Source organism: Venustampulla echinocandica (assembly GCF_003357145.1).
Source record: "Venustampulla echinocandica strain BP 5553 chromosome Unknown scaffold_0, whole genome shotgun sequence".
Classification (NCBI taxonomy): domain Eukaryota; kingdom Fungi; phylum Ascomycota; class Leotiomycetes; order Helotiales; family Pleuroascaceae; genus Venustampulla; species Venustampulla echinocandica.
In genome coordinates, this window is record NW_022474205.1 from 6,794,159 (window position 1) to 6,808,223 (window position 14,065).

The following is a 14,065-nucleotide window of genomic DNA, read 5'->3' on the forward strand; positions in this document are numbered from 1 at the left end:
CTGCGGAAGCTAAGGGTACCATGATTAGATCTCACATTCAACAAGGAGGGCCTCATTAACGAGTACATAATAAACAATATGCCAAGGCCTATCCGCTCAGCAAAATATCAGGCCCTGCAACTAAGCATTTAGAACACCTTGTTCGCCCATGATTGGCAAGCCATGGTGTTCTTGTATCCTCTCCCCGTGATCGTCATACATTACATGACTAAAGGCGTTAAAATCATTGTTATCAACTAACCACTCCATATCATCCTCGTCTGGCCCCAATTTCGCCATTAGTCCATTTCCTGGTTTAGGATAAGGTGGACTGGCTGGTGTACTCTCTCTGCTATCCCCATCTTGGGCATTTGCCACTAGAAGTGCAGACGCGGGGTGCGCGGAATCCTGCTGGGAGGACGAGAACGGTGGTGTTGTTTCACCTGGTATTTTGCGTATGAAGTTGATTGTTGCGTTGGGGTTTGATTCGGCGCGAGTGAAAAGCCCAGCGGTCGAAGTACCGGGGAAATGCTGTTGGGAGGGGCTATTTGTACGACGGTCTGAGGATCCCGCGGGCTGTGCTTGCTTTGATGGTGGATTATAATCCCGGGGAAAGAGCGGAATGTTCGGGTGAAGTACTGTAGCTTGCATGAGAAGGGATACGAGCTGTTGGTGTGGAAGGGAGTTGAAGTACGAGCGTTTCTGTTTATGTTAGTGGTGAAAAAGAACTCGGGGAGAAACCTGCTTGCCTCCTCTGTACTGTGTCCTTGCCAGCCGACCCATTGAAAGTCAGAGTTTCCTGACTTCATGCCTTTCTTACGGTTGCAATCTACACAATACCATGGCGCGGCCTCATCTTTTACCGTCTCCTCCGATATTGGAGGATCGTGGCACATTTGATGCCAACCAAGATTACACCCATCGCAAAACACTATCATGTTGCTCTGTGGGCTGTGTCCTCGCCCACATCTTCTACATAGCGCGTTTTCCTGTGTTCTCTTCGAAGGTGCTCGTCGTCTCGTATGGCTTTCTGCCGCTGCCGGAACAAATGGTGCGGGCTTCACAACTTGTCGGCCAGACTGCGTTATCTTGGGCAAATCAGTGACACTTTCGGCGTCATCTGAATCCGAGTCCCCTCCGAGTTTTGACATGGCTTCTGATTCCTCAGAGCTGAGACTTTCAGACTTCCTCCTCTTCCTCTTCATCCCCGCTCTTGCCCCTCTTGACCTCGGAGTCTTCCTCTTCCCGCCGCTTCCCGAGCCTCCCCCGCCGTTTGAGGGTGTAGAGGAAGGTCGCGGGGCAATCGCCCTGCCTCCCGAAGAAGCTCTCCCAGCAGCACCGCCTCTCCCTCTGTTGCTTGGAGGGGTACTTGGAATTTCCATATTCAACGTAGTCTTCATACCCATAAGCACATTCCGCCTCATATCCTCATATCCTGGAGGTGTGCCCGTAATGCCAATCGAAGAGAGGTTCGAGGTACTACCAACAGCACCTGATTGGATACGTTTGAGGATCATTTCTGTCGCAGCAGAGAATTGGGGTATGTATTTGGGAGGTGATCCGCTCGTTGGGTTGTCTGCGCTGCTCGAGGCAGTTGGGGATTTGGGAGGCCCGTCAGATGCCATCTTGCAACTGAGAGATGCGCCGGAGGCTGTAAACACAGTCGCATTAACTAAATATAATTGCTTCGTAGCTATAATAGGATAACAATGTGCGGAGTATTGGCGCCAGCTAGACCGAGTTCAATTGGATGTTCTCAATGTTGACAGCAACGGTCGAGTCAGGCGCCTTAAACGCGATATTTAGGAGGTGGATGCTCAACGACGTGCCATTGAAGACCCAAACGTTGGATTTCGAGTTCTCGCGAAACTGCGATCCGCTATTCTGATGGCTCTGCGATATTTGGAGATGTCCTGTTCCTGTACGTGAGGTACAATCTGGTCAGGCGACGAGGATATTTTGGTCGCAACTCTTCACGTGATTTTGTCATGTGACCATAACGAACCCCCTTTCGAGTTCGATTGATTGAGTTAAGCAAGCTGTTTTGGATCTACAGTATCAGACAACGCAAAACGGATTCTCTGGGTGGGCGATCCATAGTTGCCTACTTGTAGGTTTTAAGCTTAGATGTTCATTCTGTAGTATATACACTGCGCCATGGGTATATTGTTGTTTAGATATCTAGCGATTTACGGCACCTTCAGCCTTCAAAGACTCTATATCACTCTCACCCATTCCTAAAATATCCCTCAAAATTTCGTCAGTGTGCTGCCCCAACATCGGCGGCACAGTTCGAATACTGGGTTTACTCTCACTATATTTTATCGGTGTGTTAACCATCTTGATATTGCCACACCAATCATGCTCCATCTCCTTTACCATATCCCTAGCTAGAACATGGGAATGGTTCAGTGTTGCCTGGACGTCATTCACAGCTGCGTAGGGCAATCCGGAGCCTTCAAAAACCTCCAACCATTCATCTGTTGTTCTGGTTTTGGTGACCTCTTCTATTGCATTGTCTAGCTCTGCTCGGTTTGCAACCCGTTGGGCATTAACCTCGAATTTTGGGTTCGTTTTCCATTCCGGGCGTCCAAGGCCATCGCATATGAGCCCAAAGAGTCGATCGTTTCCTCCTCCAAAGAGTATATCCCCATCGAAAGTTTTATAAGAGCGATATGGGACAATTGAAGCTACAAGCGTGTGAGTAACATTTCAGAAAATCATGCAGTTGACTTACGGTGTGCTGTCCCCCATCTTCCCTGATCTTTCTCCCCACTAATTAGACAGCTGCTTGCAATATTGGCCAGAGTAGCAACCTGGCAATCGCTCAAGGCGGCGTCGATGTGTTGCCCTCTTCCCGTTCTTGATCTTGCAATTATGGCAGCCATAATGGAATTAGACAGGTATAGGCCAGTGGTCAAATCCGTCACAGCTACCCCAACTTTCACTGGAGGCCCATCTCGAGCTCCGGTGATATGCATTAATCCCATTTCCGCCTCGACCATAACGTCGTAACCAGCTCGACTTGAATATGGCCCCGTCTGACCGTAACCTGTAATTGAGGCATAAATTAAACGTGGATTGAGCTTTCGGAGCGTCTCATAGTCTAAATGGTATTTCTTCAATGTGCCAGGCAAGTAATTCTCGACGAGAATATCGCTTTCTGCGGCTAGCTTGTGAAGCACTTCGACGCCTGATTTGTGCTGAAATGATAGCCCGAGTGACTTCTTATTGCGATTCACCTACTATACTGGTCAACTGGTGTATTAAGACAGTAATTCTCGTCCGTCGGTTGTAAGACTCGAGGTAGCGGTAAGTGGCCCTTACAGCTAAGAAGTAGGCACTTTCTCCAACACCCTCTTTACCCGAGTCGGGCTTATATTTGGCATATGGTGGGCCCCAGTGCCGTGTATCATCTCCTCGTGTAGGATGCTCGACTTTTATGACTTCTGCACTGATTCTCGTGAGCTTCCGCACACAGCGGTTGAGTTGTGGCTGGATCGTACCCCAAATCTCCCAGTATCTGTGTACAATATGGCTACATCACATTGTTAGTGGAATTCAGACATGGAATCAAAGTACGAATTCTTACACCGGCAAGCACTCTCGTCATATCTAAGACCTTGAATCCTTTTAGGGGGAGTGCCATGTCGTCTGTAGCTGTATTCGCGAAGCCCCTGCTCCGGACAGCATAGCGCGTCAAATGCAAGACATTGGGGTATGTAATTGCACGCGAAGCTCCAAAGAAATGGCGTATAGGTAATGAGGCCATTGTGATATTAGAGAAGTGATCTGGTGAAGTGGAGGCTTGGGGAATCCTCGAGTGGGGGTTTTGTATTTTGATGCCCCGCTACCAACGAGCTACCCTTCCCCCTACGGAGCAAGCTTTCGGCTACATGCGCCTCCGAGCTAGGGTGCTCGTAGAGTGCCGAGGCATGGTTGATAAGGCCTAAACCCCACTACGGGGTACAGACACTTTCGTGTAGTTCAAACTTAAGCCGTTAAGGGATCCTTTCCGCCTCTAATGTAACTATCAAAATACCTACCTCCCGTGGATTCATTTAAATTTGGTTCATTCGCAGGCGGGGTACGATCGATTTATAGATTTATAGTCCGATAACACATCTAAACAAATTAATGATCTAACGCAACACCTAACCTTCCTCCCTATCCATCTCATCCCGCCCCTTTTTCCCTCCTTTCTCCGGTCGTCTGCCCTTAAACGTTGATCCCCTTTTGCCCCTATCCTCGTGTAAGTTCTTCATCTCGTTTCTGGAGTGCCGTTGCGCCTCCTCAACTCTCGCCTTGAATACCATCACCTCCTCCTTTTCTGTCTCGTACTCTTTCTGCTTTTTGCCCAAGGCCGCTTCTATCCTTAACCAGATCTCAAGATCATATTGCGTCACAATACTGATTGCATGCCCGGACTTTCCTGCTCGCGCTGTTCGACCAACTCGGTGGATGTAAGTCTTGCTATCGGGAGGTAGGTCATAGTTCAACACGACATCAACGGACGGGATATCGAGACCACGTGATGCTACGTCGGTTGCTACTAGGATTTCTCGTGAACCGGCCCGGAATTTGTTGAGTGCGCCCAAACGAGCAGACTGAGACAGCTGACCGTGTAGAGGAATCGCCCCAAAGCCGAGTGCTCGAAGCAGGATGGCCAGTCTTTGTGTTTCGTTCACAGTTCTTGTAAACACAATAGCTGACTGTCCAGCAAATTCGTTTAGGAGATAAACAAGATATGTATCCTTATGTGGGTGAGGGATGAAGATATAACTTTGGAGCAAAGTTGACACGGTTTGGTATTTGTTGCTACTGATGCTCACCCGTAGGGGATCCTTCAAGCTAGCTCTTTGCAGACTTTCGACTTTCGAGCTTATGGTCGCCGAGAATAGGTATGTCCGGCGTTCTCGTGGCAGGACCTTTAGGATCTTATCGAGAATAGGTCCGAAATCAAGGTCAAGGAGTCGATCGGCTTCATCCATGACCAGATACTTCAGCGACCGTAGCGAAAATCCCTTGGTATTTTCGAGATGATCGAGTAATCGCCCGGGAGTAGCCACGACAACGTGAGGCTTCTTGCCTAACGCGATAGCTTGCGGGACCATATCCATCCCTCCAACTATAACGGCACATCTCACTGATATGAGAGAGCCAAGGGCTTCGAAAGCTTGGGATATTTGATATGCTAATTCACGAGTAGGAGCAAGGACAAGGCCAAATAGGGGCTGCGGTTTGTCGAGCAAAGCTTGAAGTATCGGTAAAGCAAATGCAGCAGTTTTCCCACTGCCTGTCTCTGCTAAGCCTATTAAATCTCGGCCCTGAAGAGCAAGTGGTATGGACTCGGTTTGAATTGGTGTTGGAGCTTTGTATCCTAAAGCCGCACAGGCGTCGCAGAGCGAATCAACAATCCCCTAACGGATAGTGTTAGCTACGGTATACCTAAATTAGAAGAAAGCAGTATCAGACCACCTACCAAATCTTTAAATGACTTCGTTGGTTCTTCATCGTCCGCTTCTAGTTCTGATCCAGCCATCGTGATGCTTTCTGGTGGTTCTGATCCAGCCAATGTGATACTTTCTCGTGAAGATTCCGGCGAAGCTAGCCTTGACGCACGTTTTTTTGGTCCTGCACCATTCTTCTCTGTGGACAGCCCCGAAGGGACATTATCCGCGATCTTTCTTCTCTTCGTCGAAGACATGGTTCTGTAATGCGATAATGCAATGAGTGCGAGGAGTTGCGCTGGAGACCTTGTGGGTAGAAGTGTGACGTTCGCGGAGAAAATAAAATCTCTATCGGGCTTATCGAGACCTAGTCTCTGATTGGCTGCAAAATTCCTTGCCTCCAAAAGAATTCCATTCCTCCAATCTTTGATTTCGCACAAGCTCCAGCAATCGACAGAAAATGGCACGAACGAAGTCTAAGAAGCAAACGCATCTAGGTGCCAGCAATGGCCCTGGGAAGAAAGCTACTCCGGCAAACTCTGGTTCCAGAGCGCCGAAAAGCATGGTCATCCGAATTGGAGCTGGAGAGGTGGGACCGAGTGTGAGCCAGCTAGTGAAAGATGTACGATCAATGATGGCGCCTGATACAGCAGCGAGGTTAAAGGAGAGAAAGGCGAATAGGCTGAGGGATTATCTCACCATGTCTGGTCCTCTGGGGGTGACCCACCTTATGCTGTTCTCGAGGTCCGAATCTGGGAATACAAACATGAGGCTTGCGATTACTCCGCGCGGACCAACACTACATTTTCAGGTGGAGAAATACTCTCTGTGCAAGGATGTGAGGAAGGCTTTGAAACATCCAAAAGGTGGTGGAAAGGAATACATCACCCCGCCGTTGGTATGGTCCATATTCACCGTCCTTAGATAACTTGCTAATGCCCGCAGCTTGTTATGAACAACTTCACTTCTCCCACCGACTCAGAATCCGAAAACAAAATACCGAAACACCTTGAATCTCTCACCACTACCGTCTTCCAGTCCCTTTTCCCGCCAATCTCCCCACAAACCACACCACTTACTTCAATTCGACGGGTCATGTTACTAAATCGTGAACTTCCCAAAGATGGTGACGACGGTTCATATGTTATAAATCTCAGACACTATGCCATCACAACGAAAGCCACTGGTTTGTCAAAACCGCTTCGAAGATTAAACGCTGCCGAGAAGCTTTTACATTCACAGAAGGCTAAAGGCAAAAAAGGTGGACTGCCAAATCTTGGAAAACTGGAGGATATCGCCGATTATATGGTAGGAGGGGCGGATGGCTCGGGATACATGACGGATGCCACTAGTGGAAGCGAGGTTGACACTGACGCGGAAGTGGAGGTTGTAGAAACTAGAGCAAAGAAACTCCTATCAAAAAGGCAAAAAGACCGGGAAGATGGCAAGGGCAAAAACACAGGTAACAACGTCGAAAAGCGGGCCGTTAAGCTTGTGGAATTAGGTCCTAGAATGAGATTGCGGATGACGAAAGTCGAGGAGGGCGTGTGCAGTGGGAAGATTATGTGGCATGAATATATCCACAAGACGAAAGAAGAGATCAAGGATATGGAGAAGATGTGGGAGAAGAGACGACAAGAAAAGGAAGTCAGGAAGCGGATTCAGAGGGAAAATGTTGAGAAGAAGCGGAAGGCTAAGGGTCTTGGTGCAAAGAAGGACGAGGGTGACGATGAAGATGAAATGGACGTTGATGAGTGGGATAGTGAAGGTCTCGAAGGAGACGGCGAGATGGAGCTGAATGAGGATATGGATGAAAGAGGCGAGTGGGAGGATGAAGAGGAAGAGATTGCTGCTGGGTGAGCTCAATATAATCTAAATTGAGATAGAATTACTGGATCACTTGCATCAGCGCTTGAATCCAAGTGCTATTAAGCTTGGATGATATTGGTGCGCGATTGCGATATTGCTTTCCGCTTTCTCATCCATCCTATCATTTTCAATAAGACACCCCTAGCAAATGGAGCACTTGGTTTCGTGTTCCGTGAGTTCAGGTCTGAGTGTCTCTTGTATAAGCTCAGGGCAAGAGCTCTCCGCATTCATAAAGTAATCTTTAGTAGATTCGTCTTGAGCAATCTTATTTTCATCTAGGTTCTTGGCTTCAACACGCTCGTTATCCACGCGGGCCTGGAAATGGTGTCGTTGTTCACAAAGTTCAAATTCAGAGTACGCGGGAGATGGGTCAGCACGTAGGATATACCAAACTCTCGCCACTCCTATACGACCACCGCAGGGGTATCCATCAAGAGTCTTCAGAATCAGACTTGCCGAAGTGCCATGGCACCTGGGACATTCATGTTGAAGCTCGACGCGTCTGACGGACAGTTGCTTCTGGCATTCTGGGTTGATCGACGGCAACCCAAACCTGTTGTAGTGCCCGCACTTGTAGAAGAATTGCTCAACTCGGCTTCGACACATGGTTTGCGACTTTAGGTTACCCTATACGATAAAAGTATGATAGCGGTAAAAGTAGCCTCTCAAATGATAATGGTCTCCCGAACAGCTTAATGTAGCTATTTGCAGAGGTGAGCCAGACTTCTCATATGAATAAATAAAATATTCAACTTTGATTAAGAACAGCAATTCTGGTTTTATGTTCAGAGATTTTGAGGGCAAGACCATTGTTAATTCATAAAGGAAATGCATCCCAGTTGGGTTGACTTTCTCTGGAAGTTCTTTATTCCAGTGACACTAAACAATTCTGTTCTTTATCCCGATCTCTAAAAGGAATGAACTATCATCCTGTTCCATACCATTGTTCGGTCCAAAGTATATAAATAAGGTGTACCTGCTAATACTCTCATTTCCTTTCTTCCCAAGTGCCCCCTCTGCTCGTGCTACTAACATCACCCATAGCCCACACCTTGCCTCACTATTGAGTTCGTAGGTCCTGCTAACGATTGACAGGTAGCTTCTATAAGTGAAGCCCCGATTGTGATGCCCGCTTATGATTGTATGCTTTCTTATGTCTCATTGATGCAATTTAAACGGTAAGAGTGACTATTGAAGACTTAAACTTTCAAGTATATGCAGTTTTTATATATAAATAACAAACATAATGTAACTTGGGGTTTTTTGTCGCATCTCATGTAGTCATGTTCTCACTCGGGAATTTTATACTACCGCTCCTGCAATCCGTCTCGAGCATAGCAGTAGCATCGAAACATATAAGTCATAGCCAAGCGATAATCGGGATTCGGAAGAGGAAGCTACAAGCACCAACAAGATTATGAAGCACTTTTGACGATGCTAATTAAATCCATCCATTGACACCTTCTAACTCCACGGGAGAATTCTGGTTCTGTCATTATTAGAAATGCAATATCCCCCTAATTTTAAAACTATCGATAGAGGAATTTGCCTTCATGAGATAATTTGTATCGTGTTGCCATATCATGATGTACTAGAGACGAGTTACAACTATAATCTTTCATCCACGTTACTAGGATAATAGCCAACTGACTATTAGAATAACCAATAAATGGTTAATGAACTATTGTTGCTATGCCTCGACGAGGGAAGTAAAACAAACATAGGAAGTGGGACAAAGAAGGAAGAATGGTCATGAATTAACAATAGATTAATGCTTAAAGTAAACACAATGATGAACAAGCTTAGAAAGGCTGGATATCAATGCTATTCTTCCAAGGCAGTGAAAGGGGAAAGTAAATAAGGCGCCTAAGGTGCTTTGGTATAGTTGTCTCATCCCGTCACTATCTCCCTCACAAATCCTCGCCTCTTTCTATACTGACTAAAAACCGAGATTCCTAACAGATACTCGCATTTACAACGACATCATGAGTCATAATGGCCAATTAGAAAACAGCTACCCCCAGAGACCTATATCAGTGTTGGTCGGGGGTCCAGAGGAGCACAAGACGGATGAAGTACCACGATTTTGGATGGTAGGCTGGCAAGTAGATAGAGTTATATCGGCTCTCACACTAAATGCTCGTGGTGATGCTGTTGCTGAACAGGATTACGGTTACGGTGGGGACAAAATCGCACTAAAGAATGTCGACGTGAATGTCTTCCGTCCGCTCATGCACTGTGTATCGGTGTTCCATGGGACAGGGTCCCCTATGGATCGCGTGGAACACAACTTGGTGCCATTTGCTGAGCTTTGGCTGTTAGGCGAGGGGGTGTTACTCCCGGAATTCCTGGACCTTGCAATGAAACAACTTTTGGGTATGGTTATGAAGGCGGATGTGTCAGATATGAAGCAGCTTGTCAATCTGGTATTTGATCCTTCACTCGTGCGTAATAATAGACTTGATAGGCTAGAGGACATTCTCGTAGAAAAGTTTTCTTTGTACGTGCCAATTAAGGAGCTATTCAACTATGCTTCAGAGCTCCCACATAAACTCCTAGTCTCAGTGATCAGCTACACTAGGGATATGGTAGGTGAAGACCCAGAGAATGATTTACCTCCAGCGCTTGAGTTGGAGCCTAAAGATGGTGCATCCGAAAATCCAGACTTGCATGTAGTCGTCGATGTTGCAAATCATCAAGCTGAAGTTACACCTTGAGGACTCTGGACCAAGCACACCAGGCTGAGAGCGTCAAAGGGCCAAACGAGAGCTCCACATATTTTGACTGATGCGTATGAGAGAATTCAGGGCCGTATTTATTTTTATACACGGATTATTCAATTATTCAACTTAGTTATTGGATTGATAACGAGAGGTGAGTTTCTTACTCAAGGAACATATTGTAGCAAATAAAGATATTTTCAGATAAGATTATTGTATAATAGAAAGACCCTAGAGTAATGATATGACAGAACAGCACCAGTAGCTTACAATGACACATACTTCCCGAGGCATGCCGTAGAGTAACTGTCAAGGACTTGTTGACAACCAATACAGGTTTGCCGCTAAGCATAAAAGTATTGAAGTTCGCCTGACCTGAATAAATCAAAGAATGGGTTTCTTTGCCTTAGCTGGGTACGCAGCAAATGAAGGGACAGCAGTAACAGACATCTTACGAACAGCTTTAAAAGACGAGGTATATATTTCTCGACTCCCGTTCCTCAACCCCCGTTCCTCAACCCCCGCTCCTCAACTCCCTGCTTACCATCGATTTCAGAGTACTGACGCAAGGTAAACTATCCTGACCAAAAACTCAATTTGGCGCAGTAGTCATGGGACCACCAGTGGATTTTGTAGTGACGGATGACATGGCTACTTTTATCGTGGGCCCGGAATCCCAAGTATTTCGCATCGACAGAAATCAAGTCATGCTGGCTTCCCCTTTGTTTCATGCCTTCTTTACGGGCGAATGGGCCGGACCGGACAAGATATATACGCTGAAGCAAGAAGACCCGACCCTATTCCATTCGTTCCTACAATGGATAGTGTCAGACGTAGCTCCTGAGACTGAAGAGACAGTAGAGCAGCAGATGGTAACGAATGCGAAACTATGGGCCCTAGGCGACCGTTTCCTCGTCCCTAGATTCCAGAACCGCGTCATGAACAGGTACGTAGACATGGTTATGGAAGCAACAGTGAGCCAGCTCAAGGACTTGGCTTACTCGTTATATGAAATAGGGATCGACGGCGAATCCCGGATCCCCAAGAATGTTCTTCAATGGCGCCTCTCGGAGGAAGACCAGGAGGCGCTATGGGAGTCTGGTATCATGTCGGCAGGATTGGCACTCGACCAAGCGGAATTTCGGCATAGTGATTGGCAAAAGTCCGACATTCACGTTCATGAGATTTGATAGTTTAGTCCAGTCCCTGCATTCATAGTCAAGTGTTAACGTTACCCTCGTAGAATGACTCCACTTCCGAGTCGGTGGGATTTTAGATAGGCCCGACTCAGGAGAGTCACTCTCAGGTGCCCTTGCTTTGGGGTTCTGGAAATAATACATGTATACGATGACGTTGGGGGTTACGGTCGATAAAGTGTGAGAAGAAGACGTGAAGATACGAAAGTGAATGCTGACTAAACAAGAGTACGGAGCAACTCGGTTCTTGGCCCAGGGGCGTGCGTAATAAACTAATTGCATAAGTTCTATGCTACGAAGTGCTGATTCGACTAAATTTATGCACGAACATACGTCTCAACCTCGCACTGTCGCCAACCTGGCGCTTCAACAACAATGGATCCCCCAACCAAAGAGCCGAAGACGACTCCGCAAAGACACTCGAGACATGGTTCATCCGGTAGAGGTCAGTCTTCAATTAAATTTTTATCCCTTTAAACTTGCCTGTCTCGTCGTTAAACTGAGTCGTTCTCCTTATCATTTCTCCTGAGGCGCGTTGTGTGTGACAGTGTAATGCTGAAGATAGCTCTTGATGCTCTGAGTATTCGGAGTCATTTATAAATCTTGACCCAAGTGGGCGAAAACTGCAAGAAGACTGCTTGACATGGCTTATTTGGTGTTGATTTTAACAACCAGCTGTTGGCATTGATTGCTTAACCTATCTATTGTGCTACTTAGAGCGCCTAGTTTCTTTTACCCAAAGTCCAAAATGCCGATTTAGGCGGTCAGGAACTAAGACTGTGATGCATGCAAATGATTTTATCTTCTAAATTTGACATATACGTAGTATGGCTTAATAATTTCATCTCAGTGGATGAAATCAGTCTCGCCATTTTTGGGAATCACGCCCGGGAAATGTTCAAGGGAACTATACTTACAAGTTTTGTAGCACCTATACCACGACGGCCAACTCGTGGGCCACTAGATATTTCAGAGTATGTCTCCCTCCACTTGCCGCAGAACCACGCATCTAACTAACCGCTTATAGCCCTGCCGCCAACCCGCTCTCCCCAACGAATCTATTACATCAATCCTCTTCACAGATTCTCTCCCCTCCTACACGTTATCACACTCCAAGACTGCCATCCCCGACCCCCGGATCAAATCTTTCAACACTATCATCAGTTCCGTCCTTCAAAACCGCCCACTCAACTCTTCAAAGTACTCAAAAGGATTTCTCGTATCTTCTCCGGCCCGAGATCTACCACCCTTTAGCTCTCATTGATGTCCCGCCACCATTCCGCAGCCCTTCGGTACAGCCAGATCCCTCTACTCCGATACCAGAACTCATCTCTGCAGGGCATTGGAGAAGCGCCGCCATTAGAGCCGCCCAGCAACTCACCGCACCAACCCTGTCTCCTTCAGACCACACAGCTATCTTTGCTCTCATATACACGCGTCTTTCATGCCTAACGCTATGCAACCAAACGCCCCTCGCAGCTCAGGAAGTAAAATGTTTAGAGGACTTAAATTCCTCCTATTACCGCGACGACATCTCCGGCTTACCTCTAGTCCCATGGCACTTACGTGTTCTAGCCGTAAGGTTACAAGGTATGGGATATGCAGATGCACGAAGGGGTGTCATGGGATACTACGATCTTGCTCGTGAAGCCCGACTTACTCTCACGTCTTTGAAAAAAAGACTCAGCGAGCACAACGCCAAGGAACTGGAGACGAAAGGGGCAATCGAGAATGAGATCATAATTTGGAAGGAGCGTCTTCATGACTTAGGGATCCGCGTTGCGAGTGCATTGGTTGAGATGGAGGATTTAGAAGGTGCTGCGCGCTTCCTTAAAACGCTTCGACCTTCGACTTCGTCAGACGGAGCGTTGCGGTTGGAGGCTCAAAAGGCACTCCTGTATCTTTGTCTAGGCGACGTGGATGCAGCGCGATTGTGTATCTCTCCTTCCGGTCCGACCCCCGGAGACCCTGCCACTGGGAACGAAGAGGAAAGAAAGAAAGAGCAAAATATTATCCTCGCATTATCCCACATTGCAGACGGGAACTACGATGCTTCAGCTGCTATTTGGGAGGAATTTATTTCATCTGGAGCCGAAACTGCCGTGTACAAACAAAACCTCGCAGTTTGTCACTTATATCTGGGGCGCATGGATGATGTACGTATCCCACTCCTACCTGAGCTTTTTATTTCTGTTATATTCGTCTCAACACCCCTCCAGCCTCACGTTCTTTTATCGACACATTTCTCCTGCAAAAACCACAAGACTGACAATAGCCCCTCACTCACCTAGGCACGAACAACCCTAGAATCACTCCTCACCACTCCAGAAGGCCCCAACACTTTCCACGCCTTAACCTTCAATCTAAGCACGATCTATGAGTTATGCACGGAGCGGAGTCGGGCTCTGAAGATCGGGCTGGCGGAGAAGGTTGCCGGTATTTTATCGAAGGAAAGGACCTCTGGGATATCGGGGCAAGGGAGTGAGAAAGTGAACGGGGATTTTAAACTGTAGTTCTTATATGAATCATTCTTGGGAATTAACTGCCGTCTTGTTTTTTGAATTGGATGATCAAGAAATTGTGCTGGCCAGAATATCTTTAACATGCCACCAAATTCACACACTGCAAGGCACCAAAAGAAATTTTGCGTCGATGCTATACTAATAAAGAGCCCCAAAATGAAATATATTTTACCTTAATATCGATTTTGAATGTCTCAACCTGGTCTAATAATTAAGATGCACCAGTGTAGGGCATTACTTAAGGTGAGCTTAGTTAGCGTGAAGATGTTTAGGAAAGGCCCTTATACTTCCACTACTCAGGTTTTCTATTTTGAACCGATTTCCATTTC

The 14,065-nt window shown here is 46.8% G+C and overlaps 7 protein-coding genes across 7 annotated transcripts; 4 read left to right on the forward strand and 3 right to left on the reverse strand.

Annotated features, from left to right (window-relative positions):
- Nucleotides 1-120: 120 nt before the first annotated feature.
- Nucleotides 121-1,604, reverse strand: BP5553_02120 (FYVE zinc finger; the record flags this gene model as incomplete). Its single annotated transcript, XM_032010743.1, has 2 exons — nucleotides 121-681; nucleotides 759-1,604. The coding sequence occupies 2 exons, from the start codon at nucleotides 1,602-1,604 to the stop codon at nucleotides 121-123; spliced, it is 1,407 nt and encodes a 468-aa protein (XP_031874797.1).
- Nucleotides 1,605-2,160: 556 nt separating this feature from the next.
- Nucleotides 2,161-3,751, reverse strand: BP5553_02121 (Uncharacterized protein; the record flags this gene model as incomplete). The annotated part of the gene is made up of 5 exons (XM_032010744.1): nucleotides 2,161-2,669; nucleotides 2,717-3,221; nucleotides 3,307-3,433; nucleotides 3,486-3,517; nucleotides 3,572-3,751. 5 exons carry the CDS (start codon nucleotides 3,749-3,751, stop codon nucleotides 2,161-2,163), a joined length of 1,353 nt encoding a protein of 450 aa, XP_031874798.1.
- Nucleotides 3,752-4,133: 382 nt separating this feature from the next.
- BP5553_02122 (p-loop containing nucleoside triphosphate hydrolase) lies at nucleotides 4,134-5,686 on the reverse strand (the record flags this gene model as incomplete). The annotated part of the gene is made up of 2 exons (XM_032010745.1): nucleotides 4,134-5,399; nucleotides 5,462-5,686. 2 exons carry the CDS (start codon nucleotides 5,684-5,686, stop codon nucleotides 4,134-4,136), a joined length of 1,491 nt encoding a protein of 496 aa, XP_031874799.1.
- Nucleotides 5,687-5,889: 203 nt separating this feature from the next.
- On the forward strand, nucleotides 5,890-7,289 carry BP5553_02123 (Uncharacterized protein; the record flags this gene model as incomplete). The annotated part of the gene is made up of 2 exons (XM_032010746.1): nucleotides 5,890-6,327; nucleotides 6,375-7,289. 2 exons carry the CDS (start codon nucleotides 5,890-5,892, stop codon nucleotides 7,287-7,289), a joined length of 1,353 nt encoding a protein of 450 aa, XP_031874800.1.
- A 1,994-nt stretch (nucleotides 7,290-9,283) lies between these two features.
- BP5553_02124 (uncharacterized protein) lies at nucleotides 9,284-10,015 on the forward strand (the record flags this gene model as incomplete). The annotated part of the gene is made up of 1 exon (XM_032010747.1): nucleotides 9,284-10,015. One exon carries the CDS (start codon nucleotides 9,284-9,286, stop codon nucleotides 10,013-10,015), a length of 732 nt encoding a protein of 243 aa, XP_031874801.1.
- Nucleotides 10,016-10,629: 614 nt separating this feature from the next.
- BP5553_02125 (uncharacterized protein) lies at nucleotides 10,630-11,208 on the forward strand (the record flags this gene model as incomplete). Its single annotated transcript, XM_032010748.1, has 1 exon — nucleotides 10,630-11,208. One exon carries the CDS (start codon nucleotides 10,630-10,632, stop codon nucleotides 11,206-11,208), a length of 579 nt encoding a protein of 192 aa, XP_031874802.1.
- Nucleotides 11,209-11,589: 381 nt separating this feature from the next.
- Nucleotides 11,590-13,727, forward strand: BP5553_02126 (Uncharacterized protein; the record flags this gene model as incomplete). The annotated part of the gene is made up of 4 exons (XM_032010749.1): nucleotides 11,590-11,659; nucleotides 12,065-12,188; nucleotides 12,242-13,370; nucleotides 13,506-13,727. 4 exons carry the CDS (start codon nucleotides 11,590-11,592, stop codon nucleotides 13,725-13,727), a joined length of 1,545 nt encoding a protein of 514 aa, XP_031874803.1.
- Nucleotides 13,728-14,065: the final 338 nt, after the last annotated feature.